We start from the raw sequence: 25,822 nt of genomic DNA on the forward strand, positions 1-25,822 counted from the left end.
TTTTGTTAGAGAAATAAAGTAAAAAAAAAAAAGGGGGGATAATCCAAGTTGTTTTGGGAGGACTGCGAGTAGACACTTGAAGCTGGAGCAAAGGGATGAGCTTGGGGGAACATCAGTGGAAGGAAAGCTGGAAATGCAGGTTGGGCTCTGTTGTGCATTCTCTTGAGTGGTAGGTTAAGGTTTTAACATATTCTTTTTTTTTTTAATACTTTCTATGTTTATGTTTATTTTTATTTTTGAGAGAGAGAGAGAGAGAGGGAGCACGAGCAGGGGAAGGGCAGGCAGAGAAGGAGACACAGAATCCGAAGCAGGCTCCAGGCTCTGAGCTGTCAGCACAGAGCCTGATGCAAGGCTCAAACCCATGGAATGCGAGATCATGAGCTGAGCTGAAGTGAGACACTCAACCGACTGAGCCACCTAGGCGCCCCAGGTTTTAACATATTCTTGACTCGCCAAAAAGAGCACCATTGAAACTGTACAAAGTAGTGTTCTGGGGACTCAGTCTTGGAATTATATGGGATAGGTCAGGGAGGTGAGACTAAATAAAAACAGGCACGTCAATGTAGAGGCTTAGAATATTGTATGGGGATGATTTGGGTCGAATTTGTGATGACCAGTGGTTGATCTGGAATGAAAAAACCTCCTCAAGGATATGGGAATAAAAAAATAAATAAATGAAAAGTGACAGACCTTGGTGACTTACTGACTTTACAGGTGAAGGAAGAGGGAGAATGAAAAGTGACCTGAAGGTTTTTATCTCAGCTGACTGGGAAAACTGTGGGACCAGAATCAGAAGTGGGGAAAGGGGGAAAGTAGTTTTTGCTTGATTGTTGTTAAGGCTTCCTGAATATCTGTACTATTTTTTTAAATGTTTATTTATTTTTGAGAGAGAGATAAAGAGAGCACATGAAAGTCAGAGGGGGGCACAGAGAGAGGGGGCAGAGGATCTGAAGTGCTGTGCTGTCAGCAGCGAGCCTGACACAGGGCTCAAACTCACAAACCATGAGGTCATGACCTGAGCCGAAGTCTGACACTTAACCGACTGAGCCACCCGGACACCCCGTTAAATGTCTATTTTAGAAATAAGCCTCTTCAAGTTGGCAAATTAAACTTTAGCTCCATTTGTACCTCAAGGCCTATACAGGCCATCTGTTGAGGACAAGTAAAGGTAGGTATGAGAGGGAGGATTGTGCAGCATAAAACAGGTAGATAAGTAATGCACTAAGTGCATTGACAACATCTTTGACTATCCCTAGAATTTATTAGAAATTATTCTTTGAAAATGCAACTTTTATGTGGACCTGCATTCATTTATTTTTTCATAAGTCAACACTATCTCTAGGGGATTTAGTTTAAAAGATTAAGTCGCTAACCCTTTAAATGAACAGGGCTTCAGCTAATTATTATTTTCTTTACTGAGAGATGTTCACACTAGCTTTTGAAATTTGAGCTTGGTAATGCTAGCAGAATTCTTCTGTGTTGCTAAACTGTTACTGAGTCAGATGAGACTGAGTTTGAATCCTTGCTCTCCACTTAATAAATGTGCGATCTTTTGTCAAAGCAGGTTCTTTTGTAGAATAAGACATGGTGAAGATTAAGGTAATATGTGTGAAGTGCTTGCTGCAGTAGCTAGCATATAGTACGCTTTGCATAAATGCTAGATGATGGGTGCATGCGTGCGTCCGTGTGTGTGTGTGTGTGTGTGTGTGTGTGTGTTGACACTCACCAGCAATTATGAACTCTAAAGCAAAATAATTCTTTATTCTGTTCAATGTGGCCTGGAACAGGCAGCTTGGCATTGTAAGAACATCTCTGTCCTTGCAGAGCCCGGGAACCCAGAGGCTATCTTAGATCCCAGGGTTAATTGGGATTATAATCAAATCCCATCAAGAGAAAGTCAGTTGTCTGGTTGACCGTCTGCAGCCTCTGGCCTCACTGGGCAGGTGCTGGCTGTTAAAAAATGTATTGTCTTCCCGCTGCATCATCAGGGTGCAGGTCCACATTGAGAGAGGAACTTTCCTAGCCAGGATCACCCCAGCCATGGTCACCCAGGGCCAACAGACAGCTGGACCTCAAATATCACTCAGCTCTTAGGTCTATATACACACATTCAAACATACGTGTGTTTCACACAGCTGTTTTTTTTTTTTTTTTCCCTCTCCTGTGGTAAACCCACTGTACCAGGGTGGCTGGTTCAGGCAAGTTTTCCGCAGAAGTAATCCATGTCTGAGACAACCCAGACCTAGTCTGGAGTCTGGCTCTCTATTCTAGAATCTGTTTCTCATGGTGAGATTTCTCTGAGCAGCTCCTAAGCTCCTAAACCACCAGCTAACCTCAGCCATGTCAGTTCAAGGTGTTTGAAGAATCTGCAACCTTAAAGGGAACAGGGGTGCAGTTTTCCATCCCTTTCTTTCCAGAAACACTTCAGAAATGTGCCCATTCGCATTTCAGCATCCCTAGAGCTCCCTATGGTAAGGGATTTGGGGAGAGCATCTTCAGTTGTGGGGGAAACATAAAAAGGAAACCTGTAATACCTTTGCCCCCTAACAATGGCTGCCTGTTTGTCTTACACCACTTAATTAAAAATGGTTCTTTCCACAGCTAATTGATGTCTCCACTTGTAGAAGCTGAAGGGATTGGCAGGTTTTGAAATGCATATTCTCTCATTAGAAGACTTGAAGTTCTGCCTCACCAGTCATCCCTCTCCACTATTATTTTTCTTCTTATTATTATCATTTCAGAATTGAGGAGCTAAAAAAGTCCCTTGAGAAGACAACCTGAGAGAAAGAGGCAAGTCTGATTCTTTTAAAAATCCTGTACTCAAGTCAATTACCATTCTAGCTTTGGTCTGAATATACAAGAAGGTACCCTAGCTTTCTAATGAGGTTTTCCCATATGATATATTGAATTTTAGGTCCATTTCAGATGACCACGATTGTAATTTTTTTCAATTAAAAATTTCTTAGCAATTTGTGCCTTTAAAAAAGCCTCAGGAAATTCTTATTGCTCATAGTTCACATGAAAACCAGATAACCACTTCTTCTACCTGTGGCTTTAATAAAAAAGGAGAAAAAGTCTCATTGTCACAGTGTGATCACTGTTAGTTTGACATCCCCATCAAAGAAAACAGCTCTCCAAGCAAGGCTGTCCTTAAACCCGGAGACAGACTGGATTTCCAGAACTGTGATCAAACTGTCAGGGCAATGCTGCTTCCGTGGGGACCAAGACAAGCCCACCTGTCTGAATTTTTCCCAGACATAACTAAGAACTCTGAAGATGAGCCCCAAGTAAAAGACATCAAACAATTGCATCACTGTTTCCCTTGAGGGATTTGGTCCTGAAGACTAAGAAAACCCTCTTAAATTAGCTCTAATTAAATGCTGTGAATCTGCTGTCCCACCATTCGGAAAATGGATTGCCTCGTTGCATTTTTTTCGTGTTACTCATAGAGTGGGAGAATTGAGGTTCTTTAAAAGAAGATGAAAAACATGGAGGGGACCCAAAAAACATTTTAAAAAATAAAAGAAAAATTGACAAGGCTATTCTGGATGCCCCGCGGATAAATGGTGGCCCTAGATAATCATTCAGTATGTGTTGACAGAATTTGTTGATGGGATCACTCAGGTGGTACGCTCGCCATATTGATTACAGAGTGATACGTATAGATTATTAAGATGACTACCAGTGCCTTTCACACCACATTGGCTCACTGTGTATACAGACAAGAGCAAATTATTTTATACAGACTGTTCCTTGGGGGGGGGGGGTGGCAGGGTAGTGAGAGGTGGTGTGGGGGGTTCACTGGACACTCTGCTTTAAGTTACCCTGACAACACAGGGTTATTTGAAGATTTACCGTAAAGTGTTTCTGCACAAAGGAAATGTTTTGTGGAAGGAATTCATGACACCGTACAAGCATGTTTCTTTAATTGGAAACTGGATACACTCTAGTAAACATTTTATTGGAGAATTTATTTCACACTTTATGAAGGATCCTGAGAGAAATGCTTTGTGATTAGCTGTGATTGTCCATATATGAAAAATGAGTAAAGGGGCAAGAATAAATATGCAATTAGTAGGGCAGGCTTCCAATCCTTCATTTATTTTCTGCCATTTCCAGCAGTGCCCTTTCTCTCAAAGATAGTAGTGTTAGGCTGGACATCTAACACCAAACCTGGTCAGTTTGGTACCCTGTAATCTTTTGTTGTTATTTTAATTTTTAATACTAGTCGGGGGTAAATCAAAAGCTAAAGATACCACTATAACCCTGCAAGCAGTTTCCTTTGAACAGAGGGAAACATGAGACCCAAGACCTGCGCTGTTTTTAAGCTCTTAGATAACACTCCTGACTCACTTACAGACTAGTGGCTTTTTGTTTCTTTTTTGTTTTTGTAATGGATGGATCCCTAGTTTATGTAAGCAGCATCAACATCACCCTGACACTTGGGAGAAATGCAGATTCTCAGGTCAATCCCAGACCCGCCAAATCAGAAATTCTGCAGTGGGAGTCCAGTAATCTCTGTTTAACAAGCCCCCCATGGTATTTCTGAAGCCCACTAAAGTTTGAGAACCACTGAACCACACTATTAACTCCTTCCTCTCCTTGCTTTGCATCCCCAAGCATGCGCTGCGGAGAGCACAGTCATGACTTAGCACAAAGTATAGTTCAGTGCCTTTAATTAAACCTGCTGGCTCTGTGGTTTCATAAACACAGTGCTCCCAACAATTGAGCTGAGCAGACACACATAAAGGAAATATGTGAGTTTCCCCTCAATCTTTCTTTTTTGGGGAGGAAGCATGGTATTTAAAGGTCTCGTTTTTCTAAAGTGTCTTAGTAGTTGTGGGGCTTGAAGCAAGTAATTTAATTCCTCTCACTTTTGTGGTCTTCACCTATACACATACACTCTTTCTGGAGTTGTGCCGAGTATGAAAGGAGCCCTGGCTAACACTAGCACATTACCTTTCTGGGAATTAGAAACAGGTGTTCCTCTTGGGGGGACCAATTAGTAGAAAGCATCATCGGTTAAGGATAACACTGTGTTGTCCTAGATTTGGCCAGGAGAGATTGGGCTGGATTTCAGCCCTGCCTTCTGCCTCCTCCTCTGGACACCTTTGTGTAATTGTATGCAGACGTGTTGATTGAGACAATGTATGTTGCTTTTCATGTGGTATGTTACATACATGACACATATTACACATAAACATACTTTTCTTAGATGTGTCTATCACAGTTCACGGAGAGGAGCGTGTGTGGTCATCATTTGGTTATCAGTAAAGATGCTTAAACTGCTCAGTAAAAGTTTAAAACGAATCATGAATCATCATATTTCTCAACGCTGTGATGCATGGACCAAATTAAGAGGTTAATTGAAAGCATTTCATTTTACCCTTAGTGCAATGTAGATATATCTTCTCTGGACCATTGAAAAACGAGATCTGGAAAGAAACCTGGTTTCACATTCGCTGCTCAGATGCCATCCATGACTTATCTACTGACTGATGGAATAATTGAAATAGGGGACGGACATTCCAAAATAATACATAGCACTTAGATATACATGAAACATAGAGAAGATATTTCTGATATTATACCACCCAGGTGCTGAGGATTGGTTTCAAATCCTTTTATTAAAAATATTTTTTAATGTTTATTTATTTTTGAGAGAGAGAGAGAGAGAGAGAGAGACAGAGTGTGTGCAGGGGAGGGGCAGAGAGAGAGAGGGAGACTCAGAATCCAAAGCAGGCTCCAGGCTCTGAGCTGTCAGCATAGATCCTGATGCGGGCTCCGACTCATGGACCTCGAGATCATGACCTGAGCTGAAGTCGGATGCTCAACAGACTGAGCCACCTAGGTGTCCGTCAAATCCTTTTTTAAGGGCGACGTCAACAAGGAGGAAAGCCTGGGCTCCTGCAAAAAGAGGCTGCAGAAGGAGACACAAGAAGGGGAAGAGTGAAGTGTTTGGCTTCTTCACAAGTTCACTTAAGGTTGACCCTTCCTGTTTTTCTATCTAAGAACTTGAGTGTCATCACCTTAGGAAAGACCTACAACCCACTGTCATCTTTGGCTATCTTAGATTTTGGTATTTACTTTTAGCACAGCTCATTATTACTTACTATCAGTTCCCTGGTGCAAGGAGCAAGGATCCTGCCTAACAGTCATCATTACATATGAAATTGGCACAGTGAAAATGATGGAACAAAGCACTGGCTTAAAAGCCATAAATTCTTTAAAGACTACACTAAATCCTTGTGCATCTATACAATGCTAGGTTACAGCTCTGCTACCGTAATTAAATGCTATATGAGGAAATGTAACAAGATATGTGGCCAAAGTAAAATGCTAACCTAAATAGGATCGTTAAAATGTAACCCAGGAAATAAAATTGGAAATCACTATTAGAACACTGCTCGTGTTACAAGATGTCAGAATCATGCATAATGCAGGAGTGGAACTGCTTACAGAGACTTTACACAAGAGAATTTAAACTTGCTTCTGTGGACATGAGGAACTGCTCTTTGAAGCATGGGCTCTGATGAGATTCTGCCTGGCTGTAACGACATTCCAAGGGAATGTTCTGTTTCCATCAGATGCATATTTATTTATAGGGTGCTGAATGAAGGCACATTCATACTACGTGGCAGATTGTACCTCCACCATATTTTTCATTAATCACCTTTTCTTTGGCATCTTCACCATTGCTTCATTATTGATCTGTTTTTTGAACCCTCTATGTGAATAAACCTACAATCGCAAAATTACCCATTGATCAATGTCAGCAAACACATTCCTGCAAACACAACCTTTAACTCTTTTTTTTCCGAACCCTCATTCCATTTCATCTCTTGGGCAAAGGCCTGAAAAAACAGATGATCCTTGTATTATTCCCTGAAGGTCAACAAATCCAGACTTTGCTTGGTTTACAAGGCTGAACATAAAGCCCATCTCAAAGAGAATACTTTTCCTCTGTTGCTCAGATTTTAAGTCAAAAGGCCTTTCTTGCACGCTCTAACATTCTCCCTGTACTCTGTGTTGAAGACTGTCGATCACATGTTGGTCTCTGTTGCCCCACACTGAGAAATCACCTTCTTTGAATACTTGTGCCAAATACAAACATATTTATCCACACACTAACCTCTCTAATTTGGTCATAATTAGAGAAAGGGCTATTTAATTAGTGAAAAGTCTTAAATTATAGATGGCTGATTGCTTTCGAGTATATAAAGTAATAGCAGGAAATGACTAACAAAGTGTTGCCAAGTACAGGACCTGCCAGGCCTGTTTTAATGAATAGCTAAAGATCACTGAAATTAGCACATTAATTGTATGCATGTAAATTGCTTCTGCTAAGTGTATTAAAATGTTGTTCTCTTTGTAATCATGTTGAAATTACTTATTTGGTTAGTACGCTCTTTTCACAATTGTTCATGAAAGACGAGAAAGCGAACTTCAACATAGTCCCTGCCTAAATCGGAACACCACCAATTACATGCCTCCACATTTTATCGTGCATACCAACGACTCATGACCTATTTTTTAAAAAATTTTTTAATGTTTTATTTCATTTTTTGAGAAACAGAGAAAGAGTGCGAGCAGAGGAGGGGCAGAGAGAGAAACACAGAATCCAAAGCAGGCTCCAGGCTCTGAGCTGTCAGCACCGACACAGGGCTGGGACCCAAAATGTGAGATCATGACCTGAGCCGAAGTCGGTTGCTCAACCGACTGAACCACCCAGGCACCCCGTGACCTATTTTTTAAAAACCCCAAATGCACATCTAATAAAGCCCATCTTCATTTCCTTGTCTTGTATCTCTCTTTCAGAATCTCATGGAGGGTAGGTAAGATACCACCAGGCTCCAGACTAACCTCCCTGAGTGTGAATCCCTGCACAGCTGTGTAACTTTGGGCGCATTGCTCAATAACTGAGCATTAGTTTCTCATCTGCTCTCCAAGATTGTTGTGAGAATTGAACGGATAAAATGATGTTTTGAAAACTTTTCTCAAACTTCCACAAGGACAGCAATCACCCCGGGGCACGTGTAAAACCGGCAGTTCCCAGGCTCCTTCTCTGAGGTCTCCGTGGCTTCTGATTCATGGGGAGCCGCCAGCCACCCCCGGAGATTCTAATCAGCTGAGAAACATAGCTGGGAAGCACCTGGTTCATCGTAGCTTCTCTTCGCTCACGTGCTGTGCACTGTGTATTTCATTAGTGAGCCAAGAAAAACAAAGGAAAAGTAGACTGAAGGTGCAGGAACCAAAAAAGTCATCAGAATATCCCTGACAGCTTTTTCTTCAGTGCCTCCTGGTGCAGAGGAGTTCATCTTAGAGGGAGAGCAGTTTTCTCCACAGTTGAACAGTTCCATTGGTCCAAAAGACAAATCTCTCATTGTGCAGAAATCTGTTTCTTTTGAAGTTCTGTCCATTGTTCTTGTCCAATATTTGGAGCAACATGGAACAAGTCTGCTCACCTGCCCATTAGGACAGCCTTTGTAACACTGAAAGAGCCGTCTTATCTCCTTCTGGTTTTCTTTTTCCAAGCTAAATATACCAAGTTCCTTCATCCATTATTGGTCATGGAACATGGCTTCTATAGTTTTCACAATCTTGGTCACCTTCCTCTGGAGCCAACTTGAGACTGTCAGTTTTCCTCATAAAATGTGTTGTGTGATAGCATTGGGTAGAGTGCTATACATTTCTGAACAGAATAGAGATAAACCGTATTTCTATAAAAGATGCTCAAAATAGATTATCTGAAAAGAAGGGTGCACTGAGTTAAAAGAAAATTTCTTAACTCCAGTTCTTTGATTTCCTGTGTGACCTTGGACGAGTCATTTAACATTTCCAGATTCTGAATGACCTGATCTGTGAAGCCAGTAAGGCAATATTCCTCTGCCTACTTGCTCACCTCATAGGGTCATTCAGAGGATAAAATACAAAAGAAAGAGGTTGGAATGATTTGGGGCTACTTTTATGATCAAATCAACAAAGCTATGTTCAAAATAATAGTTACTTAAAAATTAAGATATATTTTAAAATTAAGCAAGAGAAAATGGTATATCACTTGCAAGCTCCATATAAAATAAAATGTATTAGATTTTTAACATTTTTTTCTCTTTTATAGAAAGTATATCACACATTGGTTCATATCAAGTTCATGTCAGTTTAATAAAAATCCTTGATTTTTTTTTTTTTTGAGAATAGCCAAGCCAGGTTATCTCAAGCTTGAAAACTGGAATTCTGAACTTTACTTAAAAAAAAAAATGCCTTTCATGCTTCTAGGATGAGGGTCAATAGCCAGGAGACTGGACTCTAACGTGAAATCTTAAAAACCTACCTGTTAGGTCTGAAGAGAGAATTGGACACCACCTTCATGTCTCTCAAGTTTGCTGGAATTCTCTTTAGAGAGGAAGGTGTGGTTTGCAGAGTTTCCTCAATTCATTTAAGAGATTTTATTGTCAATACTTTTCTACTCCTTTTTTTCTTTTTTCTTTGGTGTGATCTCAAGGTCAAGTTTAGAGTAAATGAGAAGTAGGTCTCTCACACAGTAGATTGGGACTTCGATTAATGGGAGAAATAAACTCATTATAAGAATGAAGATTTAGCCTTGCTGATGTTTTCAAATAATAATTACACAAGGATTTTTTTTTGTCTAATGGTGAGAATAAAAAGAATACAAAATTACATACATATGGCATGATCAGAAGTATGCAAAATGTGTGTGAACACTTAGGTGAATAGAAAAATAAAGAACACTGGGAGGAAATAAACCAAAATATCAAAAGTGATTATTGCTTGTCAGTGAGATTGCAGGTGTTGTCTTTATACTTGTTTATATTTTCCAAATTTCCTATAATAAGCATGTATTGCTTTTATAATCAGAAACAAGTTAGCAAGAAAGTGCAAAAAAGAACTTTGCTGCTAGGTGAAAAGTTGATGTTTGTATTAGAAACAAAATTTCACGAATACATTTTTTTTTACTGATGCCAACTCCGGAAGGTGGGAAAAGGACCTTCTTTTATTCTTCTCCCCATTTAATCTGACATGTAGGATCCTCTTTTAATGATAGATTTCAATGAGGGAAAGGCACCTGGGGCAACAATCAAGGGAGATTGCGTTACACTGTGACAAAATCTTTAGAAACGCTTTTCTGTCTGGGTCATCAAACAGACTGCAACAGGTGTAAGTCCTTTTTCTTTTTTAAAGTAATTTTCAAGCAGACTTCTCACACGCTGAGATACACGTTGATTATATTAATAAAAAAAACCCTCTGACCTATTTCCAAATAGGATTCTCACTTCACATTAATTTTCTGGTCTTTTATCCAAATTTAGGAAGTCAGGTCAGTGGCACCTGACCATTAGAAATAAAGCTCCATGAAAGTAGGAACTATGCTTATTGTTTATTTTTAAAATTTATTTATTTATTTTGAGAGAGAAAGAGAGAGAGAGAATAAGTGGGGGAGGAGCAGAGAGATGGAGAGGCAGAATTCCAAGAAGGATCTGTGCAGGAGCACAGAGCCTTACTTGGGGCTCGATCTCACTAACCGTGAGATCATGCATGACCTGAGCTGAGATCAAGAGCTGCTTAACTGACTGAGCCACCCAGGCACCTCTGTTTGTTTATTTTTAAATCATCTCCATGTCCTCAGCATCTAGCCCATGGCCTGACACTTAGTAAATGCCAGCCAAACAAAGAAGCAAGCCCTTAAACCTGCTGACCCGGGTACAGACTAGAACTCTCTTCCTTCCTTCTTGGGGCATTAGTTCTTGGGTAAAGGTCAGAGAAACCTTAACCTGGGTAGAGAGGAGTAAGACTTTGCTGTTACCTGAGCAAACTGGGGAGGAGCAGGTAGAGGAGGGCTAGGGAATCTGCCTGGAATCACTTCCACATGGAACTGTGGAGCTCTGGAACTGTGGATGATTTGGACTTTGGACAATAAATAGCAAAGACCGCTGTTTCAGGGATTTGAGCTTGTTCATTGTTTTTGGAAAAAGGTGGGTGAATTATGGATAGTTGTAAATTCACTCAGGAATGTTTAAGAAAGGGTTGGGATAGGAACTGGACTGACAAAGTGACAAGGACAAGTCGGTGGGCCCCATGTCCACAAGAAATAGAGATAGAGACTTTGGCCTAAGTAGTGATTTACCAGACTGGTTGAGCAGAGCAAGAAGGGCCAGGTCTTGGGGAAAAGAAGCTCAGTGTGACTTCACATAGACTCCCCTTTTATTGAGCTTAAACTCTGTAACCATCTGACAGAGGTTAGGAATGGCCTGTGGCTTTGAGGTGTGGGAAAGGGCAGATGGGAGTCAAGTAGCTACCGCTGTTGGGCCATTTGGCCTGGGGAGGCTGAAAAAAAGAGGTGGATGGTGTGGGGTGGGCGCTAAGCGGCCTTGGCTGGCTAATCTGAGACAGTAAAGCAAACACACTTTGAAGGGAAGCGAGAAAGGCAGCTTGGTAACCACCGCATACCTGCAATTTGCTGACAGGCATATAACTCCTGTTCCAAAATTCCACTCCATGTAGCTTCTTATGTCTTAAATTACTGGCTGGAATGTGTGAGGATCCAAATGACTCACTGTGAAAGAGAGCTGAGTTTTCAAAGTTGGGGTTTCAAGAGAAAAACCACTTTGGTCCCCTGGGAGTGACAGAGGCACAAGAGTTTCTAATTGAGGTGCGGGATGATACACAATAATTTTAAGAGGCTTTAGGGTGTCAGCACCTTAATCTAAAGTAGTGACTCGAATGGTGGGATTTCAAGTACTGTGAGAAACTTGAGAGAAATAGGAATAGAGGCTTCTGAAATTCTCATGCCTGGGCAATCTGGACAGCTCCAGAGTAAGGCTAGATGTGGTTTCCAAGGGATTCTTCACCATGTCTTCAGTGATGAGGACACAGCATTGCTAAATTATCCCCATTCAGTGTTCCATTCTGTGCATCAGGAATCCTTTTGAACTAAAGTCACCAAATAGCCAATATGCTAGTCAAGTCAATTTTGTGCTGGTCAAGCTGATTCTTCTTTGAAATCCAAGTCCTCTGGCCTTGACCGTTGCCCTCCCGGGGCCTGTTGTAGATCTATTGACCTCCTTTTAGTGGTCCTACCTGTTATCTCTAGATTAACCATCTCCAAACACTGCTTCCATCATGGTTTTCTCCTGTGCAGTCAACTTTGATGGCCTCCCATGGAGCACTGGGTCTCGAGGTGTGGTTCTTGTGCCAGCAACATTAGCATTACTTGAAAAGTTGTGTGAAATGCAAATTTGGGGCCCAACTCCAGACCTACTGAGTTAGAAACTCTGGTGGTAGGGCCCACTGATCTCTGATGCATGCTGGAGTTTGAGAACCACTGCCACAGAGTTCCTCAACCTGGCATTCAAAGCACTGTCTCCTCTATGGTCTTATAACACCTGTCTCTTATATTTGGCATTTATTGATCCTGCCTTGTATTAGGATTTTTTCTTTGTGTAATCTGATCTCACCTTCAGAGATGTAAACTCTTTGAAGGCGTGGTCTGTGTTTTCTAGATTTGCTAACTTGTAAAATCATAAAGCTGGAAAAATACTATCTAATCTCTTCATTTTGCAAACCTTTCAATGGTACCATGTGCATGGTGGACATTCAATTAACAATTGCTGAATGAAGTAACATGCCCACGGGGAACATGGAGTTCGTGAATTAAGACTGCCGAGACTTCAGTGTCATCGCCTTAATTTAGATTGTCCCTTCTGGTACTCACTCTCTAAGGGTTTGTGAAAGCCTGGGGAAAGTCTTGGGTGCCTTTGCCAGTTTCCCCCCATGACCCCCCTGAATGGGCTTTGGAATTTGCTCACTGAATACAAGGCAACAGTGTTTTGAGATACAAATGGCAGCACAGTTGAATTAAGAAAATAAAAACAAAAACAAAATTGATGTTGTTTTTCTTATTGCTGCTTTGAGAGTCAGCATGAAATATGAATCTGCCATACACAAGAAATAATATCTTGCCTGAATATTTAAGACATAAATACAAATTAATTGCAGTGCACAGCTGTTAATTATCAGGCTTTGGAGCATTCCAGGAGCAGTTGCTCATGAATACCTATTCAGCTAAAGATCCCTCACTTATTAGGACCTGATGACATTGACCATGAAGTTGTTGATGGGTTGCATCTGCATAGTCTAGAGGTCCAGGCTGCCAGGGGTCATTGCACTTGTAAGGGATAGGCTGCCACAGCAGAAACAGGGCATGTTTGGCTTAGGAAAGTACTCTTTCTCAATCTCAGGAATGTTTACACCCCAAAGAGGAGACTCTTGACTTCCACAAATGGTTTTGTGGTGACTCTTCTAAATGAATTGGGCTATGGCTATGGCAGACATCTGTGTGTATGCCACCATACCAAATTAATATGGCTGACTACATTCCCCATGCTGTACATTGCATCCCCATGGCTTACTGATTTTATAACTGGAAGTTTGTGCTTCTTGATCCCCTTTATCTATTTTGTTCCACCACCCTAACCCCATCCCTCTAGCAAGCACCTATCTGTTCTCTGTATCGATAAATCTGGGTTTTGCTTTTTGTTTGTTTGTTTTGCTTTTTAGATTCCACGTTAAGTGAAGTCATGCTCTATTTGCCTTTTTATGACTTATTTTACTTAGCATAATACTTTTAAGGTCCTTCCATGTTGTCACAAGTGGTAAGATTTCATTCTTTTTTATGGCTGAGTGATATTCCACATGCCACATATCATATATAGTGCATCTTCTTCTTCAATTCTTCCATTGATGGATACTGAGGTTGTTTCCATTGCTTGGCTACCATAAATAATGCTGAGTAGACAGACAAAGGGGTGCACATATCTTTTTAAATTCATAATTTTCATTTTCTCCAGGTACATATCCAGTAGTGAAATTGCTGGGTCATATGGCGTTTCTATGTTTAAGGTTTTGAGGAACCTTCATACTTTTTCCAAAGCGGCTGCACTAATTTAAATTACAACAGTACACAAGGGTTCCCTTTTCTCCACATGCCAACACTTGTTATTCCTTGTCTTCTTGATACTAGCCATTCTGACAGGTGTGAGGAGATAGCTCACTGTGGTTCTGATTTGCATTTCCCTGATGATGAGTGGCTTATCTTTTTACTATAGGTCAAGTTCATTAAAACAAACTCACATGGACTTTCCTAATTATGTTTGTGGTGGTTGTGCCGGGATTTGGTTTAAATAAGAGTGCTGCTATTTGTTTGTGAAGTTTCAGGGTAATTATAGTGATTGCAGTTTTGGGACTGCTGGCCTGGTTTTGCCAGTCTTAAGATTGGTCCTTCCTGCTCTCCAGTTTCCGCTGCACCCGCACCCACCATCATGAGCACAGATTGTTCCCCGAGCCTTCTAGGCTCTCTGTGGCCAGAATTTGAGACCTGGGATGGGGGGCATTTAAGGAACTCTAACTCAACATATTTGTTCCTCAGCATCAAGTTAGTTCGGCGTCTAGTCTGCCTTTGCCTTCTGCCATATTTCCAGAATCATCTATGTCTCTTTTTCTTTTGGGTTCAGTGCACTTCTTGTACTGGTTCCTGTCTCAGGAATTTGCCAAGCTTTCCCAGGTCCTCCCAGAACTTGCCATCCCTCCTCCCTCTCGGCCACCAGGGCACAACCCTGGCACCATTGGCTGACTGAAGCTCCACCGTCACAGATTAGGCTGTCTGATGCTGCCTGCCTGAGTCTTGGGACCTGTTTTGCTTCTGAATTCCTTGGCACCATGCTGTGCTTTCATATTGAGTGAACTTCCGCTATTTCATGTTTGCCTCCTGATGCCAATTTCCTAGCTGCATTATCGGCTCTTATGTACTGCCATATTTTTTAGCTACTTTGTTCTGCCTGCCAGACTGGACATTCTCCCAGCACCTGCAGCTGGGCCATACTCCCTGGTGGCTGGTCTAGTGTCAGGTCCCAGCATCTTCCATCATGACCTGCCCAGACCCAGTTTAACAAATCAACAACTATGAAGTATGTCCTTCAAAATGTTTATGTTTCAAATACATTGTTTAATCATTTTTACTCCAGTTAGGTTGTGCTACATTTAAAGAATTATTCCCACACTTTTTTAGTACTCTATGTGAATTGTGAAAATGGTTGCCTTTCCCCATTTGCGGGTCTTTTAAGTAAAATGCAAATCAACTTTGCTTTTAACGGAAATTCTGAGCAAAATTCTTTTGTGAAGAATTAAAAAAATTTTTTATACAGTTTCATTTTTGAGAGACAGAGAGAGACAGAGTATGAGTGGGGGAGAGGCAGAGAGAGAGAGGAGACACAGGATCTGACGCAGGCTCCAGGCTCAGAGCTCTCAGCCCAGAGCCCGACATGGGGCCAAACCCGTGAACCACGAGATCATGATCCGAGCCGAAGTCGGACACTCAATCAACTGAGCCACACAGGCACTCTGCAAGAAATTTTATATTTAACGGGACTATAATCTGATAAAATTGTTCCCATTTCTGCCCTGATGTCCAAGACAGGAACTCTGGGCCTAATTATTGTGTTTATCATCCTCGGTGTTAAGCTACGTATGAGGAGCTGAAGAATGGGCAAAAGCAAAGAAAATATATGTGTGTGTGAATGTGCACGTGTGCATGTGTTGTATTAGGAGAGTGAATGGGAGTGAGGTGAGGACAGGGGAAAGCAGATATGTCTGTTTGACAAGTGTTATGGGCTTCCTGTTAATGTAATAGTTATTGATGGTGCGAACACTTGTTATGGTGTTCTCATGTGTTCTAGTGTGCTAGTAAGTACTTGGATTAGCTCACTGAAACCCTCTTAAGTAGGTACTAATTTTGTTTCCACTTAGCATGAGAGAAGATTGAGGTTTAGAGAGGTAAATTAACTTACCTGAGTCCACACAGGAAATAATTGCTAGATTAGAGAGTTGAACTCCAGCAGTGGAACTCCAAATTTGTATCATCCTGATTCTATTGTTTTCCTCTTTTTCACTATGGTGCTTCCAGATTATTCTTATAGGACCAGAGAATAGAGAATATAGGAGGAAAATAATTAACATTTATTAGTTATAATTTTCAAACGGTTTTTACATTAATCTTCAGAAACAGATAATTCTTGTCTCCATTTAAGAGGGCAAAAGAGAGACTCAGAAACAATGACTCTATATTACCAAATGTAGCTGTAGTTTACTATTGCATTATGGGAGTCTACCACATTATCCTGACCGTGGACGTTGGATTTTTTTCCAGGCTTTTTGTATTGTATATAGCGTCTCTGTAAATATACACATATTTCTCTCTCTCTCTCTTTTTTAAATGTTTGTTTATTTTTGAGAGACAGAGACAGAGTGTGAGAGGGGAAGGGGCAGAAAGAGAGGGAGACACAGAATCCAAAGCAGGCTCCAGGCTCTGAGCTGTCAGCACAGAGCCCGATGCAGGGCTTGAACTCATGAATGGTGAGATCGTGACCTGAGCCGAAGTCAGACGCCCAACCGACTGAGCCCCCCAGGTGCCCCTACATACACATATTTCTAATGCACATTTTGCATGACCTTTTCTCAGGTATACACCTAAGAGTATATATGTTAAAAATGAACATTGAAGACAACGAATAAAAAAGAAGGCCACGAATGGAGCAATGATGACAGTATGGACAATGATGAGTGTCATGAGCCAGTAATTTTTATTAAACGAATTCTGTGAACCTGGGCTAAAAAATTTGTCGGTAAACCTGAGGTCTCACCTTTCCCCCCAGAACAATTACCTGACTTGGTGACTTGTCTAGGACGACGGAGTGGTGGAACTGGGACTAAATCGAAGTTCTATAGTTATAGACAGTTCTTAGTCCCATCCGATTTCTTTTTTTTTTTTTTTAATTTTTTTTTTTTCAACGTTTATTTATTTTTGGGACAGAGAGAGACAGAGCATGAACGGGGGAGGGGCAGAGAGAGAGGGAGACACAGAATCGGAAACAGGCTCCAGGCTCTGAGCCATCAGCCCAGAGCCTGACGCGGGGCTCGAACTCACGGACCGCGAGATCGTGACCTGGCTGAAGTCGGACGCTTAACCGACTGCGCCACCCAGGCGCCCCAGTCCCATCCGATTTCTACGCATGAACATTATCCTCATCATTCCACCTGGGTGGGCTGACAACTACAGACTTCACAGGTTCAGAGGGGAGATAATACACCACTGATTTGCAACCCTGTTTTTGCAGAAGAGATTTGGTTTTGAGAAATTACTCGAGTGTTGATATTGCTTCACCCATGGGCCTGTGTGCTGTTAAGCTTGAAATGAAAAGAATGGCTTCGTGGTTTAGTTTTATGAGGGAACCACAGCCATAGAGTTATGATCCAGTGCATATAACATTGAAGGATAACAATTTAAACTCCAATAACTCTTGCCATATATCTTCACCAGAAGGTCTCAAAGAGTTTTATGAGAAATTATAGACTAAGAATTTGGAAGAGTTATGTGCAATTCATGGTTAAAAAAGGAAGTGCTAAAGTTTTCTGGAATGTTCCAAGGCTTTCATTAGAGAAGGCATGGGCCATGGGTCTCTTGAGCCCAGGACCATTGACTCTTTGGCTAGGAACCCTGGCAGGAATAGATGTGACCAAACGATTTAGTGATTCTGAATGGCTTCAACTTGCTTTGAGTGGCAATATTACTTTTCCTGTGGCCTTGCTGATTGAAGAAGGACATAGAGGAGCCAGCATGAGTTGATTCCCCAGAAACTTTAATAAACAGTGATACTGTTGCGGTCATATTAATACAGCTTCTGTAATATACTCTCTGATTAGTGTTTCTCCCACTTTAATTGGGATTCTAAGCACCATAATGATGTGAGCCAGCTGAAGTTTTTAAACAGTACAGATATAAATGGTTATCCTAAATTATATTTAGGAGAAACTCTACTTGAACTATTTAGCTTAATAAATAAAGACACCAAATTAATATAGGCTATTTTAAGACCAAGCATGTAATACTATAAAACTTTGGTGATCTGTATGCTTTCTGTTGGCTGGCCATGGGATTTTTAATTGAATTACTACAGAAAATTCAGCTCAAAATATTATCAGATTTAACCACCCACTGAGTGTGTTGTTATTGTTTTATTAGACTAAATCAAAGGTTACCACAGCTCTTTTCTGCACTGACTTTCAGCCCAGAGGGGTAAAGTCTTAAAACGAGATGATGAAATTTTAGAAAAGAGCAAGAACTTAATGTGGGGATAATAGTCACATATTTTCTTGAGAAAAATGAAACTGCTTCATGGCTACTTTATATAATAACATTCCTAGCTTTTTAATAGTTAGTGTCCATGACATTCATGTTCTGAAGTTTGTAACTGGTCTGAGGATGAGACTGAAGGAAATTGTCAGGGGACAGAGGTGCCCCTGGAGAAGAAACCCATTGGCAAACCCAGTGTCAACAGTATCCACATTGCAAGCACACTGCTTTCTGGCCATATCATTCCCAAAGCTCAAAGTGTAGGTGGGATGGCAGCATGGCTGGAGGAATCAGCTCAGCAGATAATCATTTCAGAACGTATACATCTTTATCGGCTTGCATGTGGTTAGGAATGCACCTCCCCCACTTTTTAATCTGTTCCAAGAATGTGTGTGTGTCTCATCTTTCAGTGGATCTCAAAGTGCAGTTCTCCAAACCAGCAGCACTACCCAGGACCTTGTCAGAAACGTATATATATGTGGTATGTGGTACACACACACACACACACACACACACACACACACTCTATGGAATAGTACTTGGCGATGAAAAAGAATGAAATCTTCTCATTTGCAACAACGTGGATGGAACTAGAGTGTATTATCTTAAGCAAAATAAGTCAGTTAGAGAAAGACAAATACCATATGATTTCACTCCTATGTGGAATTTAAGAAACACAACAGATGAACATAGGGGAAGGGAAGGAAAAATAAGATAAAAACAGAGAAGGAGGAAAACCATAAGAGACTCTTAAATACAGAGAACAAATGGAGGGTTGATGGAGGGGAGGTGGGTGGGCGGATGGGCTAAATGGGTGATGGGCATTAAGGAGGGCACTTGTTGGGATGAGCACTGGATATTATATGTAAGTAATGAATCACTGGGTTCTACTCCTGAAACCAATACTACACTGTATGTTAACTAACTTGAATTAAAATTAAGAAAAAAAGAAATGTATACTCTAATGTGCTCATCCAGACATACTAAAGCAAAAACATCGGGAGTGGACCCCAACAATCTGTGTTTTAAAGGCCCTTCATGCTTCATGTAATTCTCATGTCTGTTAATGTGAGAAAACACCTGATTTAAATTCTGTTGATCATTTTTTGTTTGTTTTGTTTTGTTTTGTTTTTAATCAAAGAGCAGGTTTCCCATTGTTGGATTCATAGTAGGCTCTCAATAAATGTTACCATGAAAATGAAAATACACTTAATTGGTCATGCACCATTCTGCAATGTTTACCATCATATTTTAGTCTCTTTGTTATTGTATACTCAGGAGTGAGCACTTGCCCTCACAGATTATTCATTTTCTTTCCCTTTGAGACTAGCTCTTCAGCTATTCATTTAATATGAAAGGTCATCTTCAAAGAAAATTGTTGTCTGAAGCTTCCGTTTTTAATTCTCCAGAGAGTCACTGAGACGCAAAGTTAGTTCGTGCCAATCATTTCTTTCCCATTTTTAAAGAGGGCCAGTCAGTTCACTGTCAATGATGATTAGTGAGATTTTTCTCTAGTCTCTTCTGCAGGACTATCCAGAAGTTCAGTGGCCAAGAGTTTGTTGTTTTAGGACTTCTAAGTTGGCTTCATCTCTGCTTAGGCAGCAAATTCATCCAAGGGCTTTAATACTCTCAGCTTTGCTTCAAGTAATATGTGAAAATGGGGGAAAAAATCAATCACAAAGAAAGCTGAAATGCAACAGGTTTATGAAGACAGAGGGACTCAGAGTGAAACATGTGAATTCACTTGTATTATATACCCAATAATTTCTGATGTGGGAAATCCAGGGGATCATGGGCCCCAGATGCAGTGAGATTGATGTGGTATAAATCTCTTACCTCTTGTCAGGCAATTGACTTCTGTGGGTTGAAAAACATCCCTGCCTATGAGCACATCTAGCCCTCGGGGCAGGTTCCCAGGTAGGGACACTAAAAGAAAGTGTCAAGGCCTGGAGCTGGGTGTATGTTCTATGGGAACGAGAATGCTGACTGTGGGTAAAAACTTAGGATGCAGGCATCACTTAGAGTTTGGGGAGGCTCCTCATGGAGCAGGGGTGGGGGAGGGGTAGTGATGGGCAAGGAGTGCTGAGAGTCTACCAGCAAGACAGAGAAGTATGGTATAGTCTGGAGGAAAGTGTGTTTGCAGGAAGCCAGGGATCTGAGTAGGACCTCCTCCTCTAGCTTTCCTTGTAATTCTCATGGGGATGTGGGTGGCGAATGCTTCTAGAATTATGCTGGGTGGTGCTAATCATGGCCTGAGGAGCTCTTTCTTTCCTGAGTGAAACTTGCTACTCTGGTCACAGGCTTTGAATTGGTAACTGGATTTATTAATTCTGAGCCCTGGCTATAGCTTCTTAATTTTTGTCTCCCAAACTCCAATTGCTTGTTCATTCAGAGATGGAAGGGGGTGAATTGGCCTCTAGAACCCCTGCTCTGGGGGGCAGACCAAACAACTGCATTGTGAAGTCCACAACCACTGACCACCTTCCAGGGGCCAGGCACCACAGAGACACTAGAAATCATGTGAGAAGCGAGAGTTTCTGCATTCAGGGAGCACGGAGTCTAGTGAAGGACATAGATATCTAGACAGCCTACAGTTTGATGGGATAATTTTTGTAAGTATAGAATGTTACCTAAATGGAATTAAATGTGTTTTCTTTCTGCTTGAGGAAGTCAGCTAAGTCTTCTAAGAAGAGGTAATACTTATAGCTAGGCCAGGTAGTGAAGAGGGGAAGGGGCATTGTAGGCAAAAGGAGGAGTGTTTGAGAAAGTCTGATGCCTCCAAGAAATGGCAAGTGGTCGGTGAGTGGTAGACGTGAAGCGAGACAGAAGACAGGGAGTCAGATACCAAGGGCCAGCATCTTGCTGGGGGACTAGGGAGCACAGCTTTAAGTAGGAGCATGACAGGTTAGGTTTGTTTTAGAAAGATCATTCTAGCTCCTTTGTGGAGGGTGGGTCAGAGGGAGTAGAGCCTTGTCAAAATACAGTTGAGGCATGATGAACACCCGACCCATGGCCGTTGCCAAGGCAGTGAAGAAGCCAGGTTGGCTTTTAGAAGCTTGAATTTGTCTCGGTGACTTCTCTTCTATAGTCCTAGCCCCACCTCTTCGGGGGCATCTAGGGCTGCTGCTTCTGCAGATGCTGCCTGCATAGTTGTTTCTGAGAGAAGGTGCAAATTAAACCTGTGCCCGAGTTCTCTCATTTCTTAACAGCAGCTTTCTTCTCTCAAAGATTTTACCAATCTCTCCTAACAGTATGGAACTGAAGCTAATTACAAAAAATTCCATGCTAGTGTATTGGTAAATAAATTCTGTACTTGGATACCATTTTTTTTTTGTGACAAGCAATATGATTTTGTACTTTGACATGTAATTTAAATGGCTTACATCAAATGCTTTAATTCATTTGTGAAACTTTTATTGACATTTACTATGTGAAGGCACTATTAGTTGCACTGAGGGGTAACTTAAAAAAGTATTAGACTTCCTCTTGCAGAATGTGCCAATTCTGGTTTATTTTTACAACCACAAACCAAGGAACTTTCTAATAGCATTTGGTTCTTTCATTCATTTATTTACTCATTCATCTATTAATCCGTCAGTCAACAAATATTTGTTAATCATCTACTTTGTGAAGGCGAAGTAATGACATGAGGAACACCTTAGGGGTGGAAGTAAAAAATAGAACAGAGAGTTCTGGATGGACCTCACAGTTCTCAGAAAGCCCAGAATATGAAATAACCTCAGGGCTTTGGTTACTTAATCTTTAATACTAGGGTCACTTTCATTATTAAAGAGCATCTTGGATTAGGAAGTGAGGTTTTAACTTCTTAGATAACCTATCCTATCTCTGCCCCCATTTTCCTCTGGTAATTACTTGAAACTTTTAGTCATTGGACTGTGCACTGTGGAACTGTATTCACAAGGCCACAATAATTTCAAGAAATGAATCATGGAAGTATTTTCCATTACCTATCTATAGGATTTTCTCCTCAGTCAAAAAGGGACCAAATTGTATGCTTTCATAGGCAGGTGTGTAGAAAATATTCAGTCTACTCCATACCCTTACCAGTTGATGGGTCTACTTGAAATTGGCCAGTTTCAGAATTCAGCTCCCAGTTGTTTGTGTAAATGACTAAGGGTCATCAGAAACCATCTTAGAAGTACAACATACCCAGACATATTTTGATCTCTTCCTCGTTTCAAGCCCCTCTTTTAATTGAAAAAGCTCTTTCTCGTTCTATAGTTTTCTACTCCTCTGTGGAAAGAGCACTTGCTAGGAATTAAGTGACTTGATTTCTAATCCTAGCTATACTGCTAACTCATTATATGACTTTAGCCAGGGCTTGGCATACTATATATAGCTTGCTGCTAAATCTGACCTACCACCTATTTTTGTAAATAAAGTTTTATTGGAGCACAGCCATGATTATTTGTCCACTTATTCTTTTGTGCTACCATGCAGCAATGAATATTCATGATAGGACCATTAGACCATAGAGCCTAAATAAAATGTTTACTGTGTGGCCCTTTATGGAAAAAGTCTGTCACCCTCAACTTTAGGCAGGGTCATTATTTTACTTGAGGTTCCCCATCTGTAAGTTTGGGGAATTGGATTAGGTTGTCCCCAAGGCCTATGTCATTTTTAGTGTTCTGTCGCTCTATCATTCTTCCTACAGAGCAGCCTCGTATCAATCTTTGTACGCTGGGATATAAACCTATTCATATTTACTTCACTTATTCAATTTATGAAGCACTAATCCTGGCAAGCCACTGTAGAAAACTAACAAGTCTGAGTCTCTGCCTTTGAGAAGCTTATAATCTGGTTAGAAGATATAGTTATTACAAGGATTAGAAGTTAAATTATGACAGAAGGTAGTAAAGGATAACATACCAGAATAAGTGATGATAATTAAATGAATTCAAAGGAGAGAGATGATTATGGGGTGAGATGACTAGGGAAAACCTATAGGGGAAAGTGGGCTGCTTTTAAGAATAGTTACCTCCGTGGTCCCATAAAATTTTGGATCAAGTGTCCTTCTAAAGTAGTAGTTTTCAGATTTTAGAGTGCAGGTTCCTGGGGAAAAAATGCAAATTCCTGCAAGGAAGCGTTAGAAGTTCTGATGTTAGGTCTGGGATACATCCCAGAAATCTGCTTTTTCAAAGAGCACCCCTGGTGATTCTGATATACACGGAGAATTTTCTTACTTTTAAAAATACTGCTTTGGAAATTTGGTTAAGTTGCTAAATACTGTTTCTGTAGAGGAATTCATGCTAGGCTTGGCAGAGTCTTATTAAACCGTAGATTTTGTGTGACTAGGAGGGGCTCCACTGTCCATGGAGCAATTATTTTAATGATTTTCTCTCTCCTTTTAGGAAATCTGTGATCTCCTAGGCCAAGAAGAAGAAACTGAGGACTATCTCTGAAAGCCATTGAATTCCTTAGTTAAATCCAGAGGGAAAGTCTGAGATCAATATGGCTGTTGTGTCTGTGATAGTTGAGGATAAATTATTGGAAAGAGACAGGTACTAACTACTTCCTTTTGCATTTGACTCTTGGTCCTTTTTTTGTGAGCTTTTTGTTCCTGAAAAGCTGGCTTGGGTCAACGTAGTAAGTAAAAAAAAAACCCTCAATGAAAGAAGCTGGGAATCTCCAATCTCCATCCCAAAACATGTCGCTGATGACTTGAACATATCACCAGATACTCAAGATACAGACGGCAGCTTCCACCTATGGGAGAATGACCCTCTGAAGAGAAACTTGGAATCATCATCAGAGCCATTGGAGGGGACATCTGAGAGTCATGTGGGTGAAATTTTACAAGACCCTGTCATGCCTCCAGTCCAGGGTAGAAAGTTAGATCCACTTCCGAAAATGCATAGACGTCTTAAGAAGGCTGTAAGGACAAAGAGAATGAGGAAGAGCAGGAGGAAGGAGAAGGTGGAGACCCACCATGCCCCCATCCTTCCAACACCTTTTGTGCCACCACAAAGTGCAGATGAGGTGGTAGACACAAAGCCGGCTGTATTCAGTGCTCAGGAAGATGATCCTGACCTTCCCAGTGAGGTAGGGATGAGGCGTGGGGTGGCGAAAGTCTGGGCTTGCCGTGTTTTCCTAGGAAAAATAATGACAGCCCTTCATCTGGAATGGAAGGAGGTGGGGGATGAAGAGCTAGGGGAACAAACTGGGATCCCTGGGCCCAGATAAAGCATGAAAGAACTGGCTCAGAGGGTGATGTCCTTTCTGCGTATGTGTGTTGGCGTTGAAGGCTTTAACTTCTCTCTTCTACTTGCAGGACAGGTTACAGAGTCAGCAGGATAAGGGCACATGTGCGATGCATCAGGAGTGTCAGATACAGCCCTGTGAGCTCTCAGTGTCCCAGGAGCCGGGGCCGTCTTCTCCGGCAGTGACATCCTTGGCATCACCACCACGCTGCTTTGGTCGCTTCCTAAGCTGCGTCTGCCAGACCTTCTTGAGGTCTAGGAAGCAGAAGGCCCCCAGAAGAGAGGACACCAAGCAGGCTGGGGCAGGAGGTGATGCTAAGGCTCTAAGACCTGCCCTGCTGAGGGGTCTGGGCAGAAACAGAGTGCAACCTCATGAAAGCCTGTAGCAAGTTGATGCCGATATGGCTTCTCCCTGTGTTTCATTTTGTAATTTTCCCCGTGTTGTTGTTCCTGTTGGTCGATTCTTGTTTATCAAAGATGAACGTTTTTGCTCTGCTTTTTTGCTGAGATCCTTAAGCCTGAGGAAGTGGTAAAAGCAAAGTAACTTTGAAGATTTTAACACTTTACCCAGTAGTGGGATTGCTTCCTACTTCCTCCCATTAGGCTGAAGTGGAATTCACTACAGAGCAGCGGTTCCCAAAATTCATGCGGGTGTCGCTCATGTCTTCGGTTAGCTTAATTCTCACTGCCTTCTCTGAGGATGGAAGCCATACCATCTCATCATTTTGATGTGTCTCCAGAATCAACCGCCAAGTGGAGACTCCTCATGTCCAGCTCCTCTCATTGTCTTTTACCTTTGGCTAAGAGATTCATGTTGCATTCCTCATCCTCAGGACTTTATTGAAATTCTGACACTCCCTACCTGATTTAGAAATGTCTCAGGGAGTGGTCGTTGCTCTTTTGCTCGCATAGGTAGCGCTACCACCTCCTGCATCTCTAACCATCCTCTGGTTTTCTTTTTGTCACTTGTTAGTAAGATATCTGGTCCTTACTTCTCAAGTGTTCTGTATTAAGAACCTCGTCACATAAGGTGATGGGCTCCTTTCCTTGTTATTCTTTAGCCAGATTCACAGAATCCCGAGTTCTGAGAACCCTAAAGAAAATAAGTACTTAGAAAAAAGTTCAAGATTATTTCATTCCCTGTTGTCCCAGCATACTAGGTTACTCCTCTTCCCAGGACATAAACTAAGAGTTTAAATTAATTTTACACCCTCCTTTGAGAGAGTAGGTTTAAGGTGAATTTGAGAGTTTTCCTGTAGCTTTAATGACCTGTTGTTATTTCCTACATGTCCCGGTTTTTCCGATTCATATAAGAATAATCAATAAAAGTACAAATAGAAATACATGTGTAAAGTATCTGCATTGGAAGAAAATTGTACAATTTCTTCCTCCTTTAGGA

The 25,822-nt window shown here is 41.2% G+C and overlaps 1 protein-coding gene across 1 annotated transcript in view; it reads left to right on the forward strand.

Moving 5' to 3' along the window:
• The window catches only part of LOC125175174 (uncharacterized), a 59,879-nt gene extending 34,933 nt beyond the window's left edge, over window positions 1-24,946 (forward strand). Inside the window, exons 2-3 of the mRNA XM_047875521.1 lie at window positions 23,575-24,265; window positions 24,495-24,946. Of these exons, the coding sequence (XP_047731477.1) occupies window positions 24,032-24,265; window positions 24,495-24,809 (549 nt within the window). The 5' untranslated portion in view covers window positions 23,575-24,031 and the 3' untranslated portion in view covers window positions 24,810-24,946. The remainder of the gene's footprint in view (window positions 1-23,574; window positions 24,266-24,494) is intronic.
• Window positions 24,947-25,822: the final 876 nt, after the last annotated feature.

This window comes from Prionailurus viverrinus, chromosome C2 (genome assembly GCF_022837055.1).
Source record: "Prionailurus viverrinus isolate Anna chromosome C2, UM_Priviv_1.0, whole genome shotgun sequence".
Lineage (NCBI taxonomy): Eukaryota > Metazoa > Chordata > Mammalia > Carnivora > Felidae > Prionailurus > Prionailurus viverrinus.